Source organism: Bidens hawaiensis, unplaced genomic scaffold, assembly GCF_021521415.1.
Source record: "Bidens hawaiensis isolate Kalapana, Puna unplaced genomic scaffold, B.hawaiensis_p1.1 tig00060769_1, whole genome shotgun sequence".
Classification (NCBI taxonomy): Eukaryota; Viridiplantae; Streptophyta; class Magnoliopsida; order Asterales; family Asteraceae; genus Bidens; species Bidens hawaiensis.
The window spans coordinates 24311-27465 of record NW_027506469.1 but is presented as its reverse complement, the minus strand read 5'-3'; the positions used below and the strand labels follow the sequence as shown (position 1 = coordinate 27465).

The 3155-nt window shown below is 41.6% G+C and overlaps 1 protein-coding gene across 1 annotated transcript; it reads left to right on the top strand.

The window, feature by feature from the left end:
* Positions 1 to 1337: 1337 nt before the first annotated feature.
* LOC143617925 (uncharacterized) lies at positions 1338 to 2890 on the top strand. Its single transcript, XM_077090321.1, has 3 exons — positions 1338 to 1601; positions 1721 to 1787; positions 1874 to 2890. Exons 1-3 carry the CDS (start codon positions 1524 to 1526, stop codon positions 2671 to 2673), a joined length of 945 nt encoding a protein of 314 aa, XP_076946436.1. The 5' UTR covers positions 1338 to 1523; the 3' UTR covers positions 2674 to 2890.
* Positions 2891 to 3155: the final 265 nt, after the last annotated feature.

Genomic DNA, 3155 nt, shown 5'->3' with positions numbered 1-3155 from the left:
ATTGAATGTAATTGAATATGATTGAATGTGATATGATTGAGTTACTGGCTGTAACTGTGAATGATTCAGTGTCTCTCATTGTGGAGTTGATGCTGTATTTATAGTGCTAGGGTTTCCACTGATTGGGCTCAGCCTTGTTGGCCTCCTCCAATTGCTCTGCGCCACGTGTCCTCTGGGACACCTGGTGCTTTCTCATTGGTTATAATCACGTGGTAGCACATGGGTTATGCTGAGTTGTCCACCTTTCATTTGGCAGCTGTCAACATCAGCATATTCTTATTCCTTAAAAAGATACCTTCTGGAAGGTTGTCTGACGTGCACAATCAAGGTTGCCCTAATCCTGATTTGGATAAGGACGAGGTTGATTATGTGCATGTGTGATATGCGCCAATCTTGAGGATGCGCGATGTCTTCTCTTTATTCTCACGCGCAGATGTTTCATGCGCAGATGTGATATGCACGAGCATGTGATATGCGCCGCGCGCTGATGCGCCACGCGCATATGTGATATGCGTGAGCATATGTGATGCGCGAGCATATGTGTGCCTGGGCATATGATGCCTGAGCATGTGTGGTGCCTGGGCATATGATGCCTGAGCATGTGTGGTGCCTGGGCATATGATGCCTGAGCATATGTGATATGCGCCATGCGCATAGGTTTTGGCTTTGTGACTTCGTAATGTCTTGATTCCAAGCCTGTTGTCTATATCTTGTGGGTTGACCCGCCTCGCTCGGTGTTGAGGCGGGTACATACCTCTTCAATCACCGATTGTATAGCTTTTCATTTGTTTTCTTGAACTCTGCTAGTGACATGAATCTTGAGAATATCCCAAAACTCAAACGCATACACCAGGGAAATCCTGCACTAACTACTCCCAAATTGCCGATGCAACATAGAAAGATAAGAAAATGTGATCAATCATTCAATTGATACCCTTTCTTCTTCACAAAACGGACACCACTAAATTTCTTAAATAACCTTCCTTTTATATAGAGTGTCTAACGTGGCAAGTCAACCCATTTTTGGTTTCTATCCAAAAAGATTAACCTTCAATGGACCCACCTGTTCCATTCCATCACATAATTCGTTAGTACTATATTCTTACCACACTATTCTCGGCAAAGACCTTATTTTAAGTAAAATAAAATAAAAAAAAGAAAATAAAAATGACACAATTTTACAAATTCATTTCCTTCAAAGAATGACGTTTTTACCCTCGAAACTGATGGCAGGATGCGAAAATAAACCGACATAGAAGGGCAAAAGGGTACATATGGAGCTATAAAATGACGAGTTGAATCCAAAGTCTGTTTTGTTTCATAAAGGGCGAACGAAGCAGAGCAAATTCCGTTATCCATCCATTCATTAATTCATATTCATCCACACCAAACATAATAAAAACTTCAATCTTTTTTCGATCTCTCAATTCTTTAAATCCATAACCCATATCTTCGATTCCCCAGATTTCTTCTTCTTCGATCCATCTCACAAATCTCATTTCTAGGGTTTGTTTTCATCAGCCATGGTTTACGATTCGATCGCCAATGCTTTGATCCCGACTGCCGGTTCAAATCCCAAAGAATTCGCCAAGAAAAAGCGGGTACATTGATTTAATTGTCTTTAATTTTGTGGGTCTTCGTTTGGTTGATGAGTTGATTCTGTTTTGGTGTGTTTTGAATCTTTGATTTTATTTTTCATGTGGGTTTTGTGTTTTTGCAGGTTAATCAGACTGCCAAATTGAAACAGTGCAAGCTTGATGTTCGCCGCGAACAGTGGCTTTCTCAAGGTGTGTTTTTTTATTTTCTAGGGTTTGTTTTCGGGTTTTTCGATTGTTTCGATTTAATTTGAATTGGTTGTTTGATTTGATTTCAGTGAAGAACAAGGGTTTTAAGGAGGAAAACCGAGGGTGTGGGCGTGCGAAATCGCCTGCTTCGGACATGCAGGCCGTGACCGAGGGGGAAAACCGAGGGATGGCGAAATTGGTGATTAATAATCCCTGTGGTGGTGAAGAGAATCATTATAGTGATTGGGAGTCGCCGTCCAACAGCCCGACCAGTCACACCAGTAGTTTAACGAGTAACCGTTCGGTTATGCATTTCACGGGCGGGAGTAGTAGCAGGAGCAGCAGCAGTAGCAGTGGTGGATGTTATTCGGAAAGCATGACGGAAGAGGACGATGGTGATGACGGTTGTTTGGATGATTGGGAAGCCATTGCCGATGCTTTAGCGGCTGATGAGATTAAGACCGACCATAACGCTAATCTGGAGCCCGAAATCCGTAACTTGGAGCCTGTGGAGACGATGAAAGACGAGATCAAAACTGAGCATAACGTCAATCATCGAGCGTGGAGACCGGATGATCCTTTTCGTCCTCAAGTTCTTCCAAATCTGCTTAAGCAGAACAGTTTCCCGATGAATTCAAACACTGCATGGGGTTTCAAGAATGTCGGGTTTACACCAACTGCATGCCCAATATGCTGTGAAGATCTTGATTTGACGGATTCAAGCTTTCTTCCGTGCCCGTGCGGTTACAGGCTGTGTCTTTTCTGTTACAAGCGGATTGTTGAAGATAACGGTAGGTGTCCAGGATGCAGGAAGCAGTATGAACCGTGTGAGCAGGGGATTGCGAGTTTTAAACTGGCTCGGTCTTACAGTATGATCGCGAGGCGTTAGGTTGGGTATGTGGGGTTGGTTTGAAGTGTGTGTTTTGAATGTTAGAAACTGATATTAGTTTTAGGTAATGTGCTAGTGTTTGGGAAATATGTTCTTGTGAGTTTGTTGGATGTTGGTATGTGAATACATAAGGGCATATATAAATCAAATACATCATCGTCGTTTCAACTGCTTTGCATGCTGTCTTGTAGGGTGTTTCTATAAACTTTCTTGAGTTGATGGGTAATAGTATATCGAGTGTTTATGTATCATCTATGTGTTAATAAGTTTATTAGCATATGAAACAATAACATTGCAATGCTTGCTGAGTGCCTTGTGATTCGGTTGGATCTTTTATTTCCATTAAACTAACTGTCATTGATATTGATATCGAAACCTGCTGGTCCTGGTTCTCAATTCTTGTAACATCAATTAGAATGCTTTTTTAGCATTGTTTTATTATATAAACTCGGTTTTTAAGTTTATAATTTGGGATGCTTTCT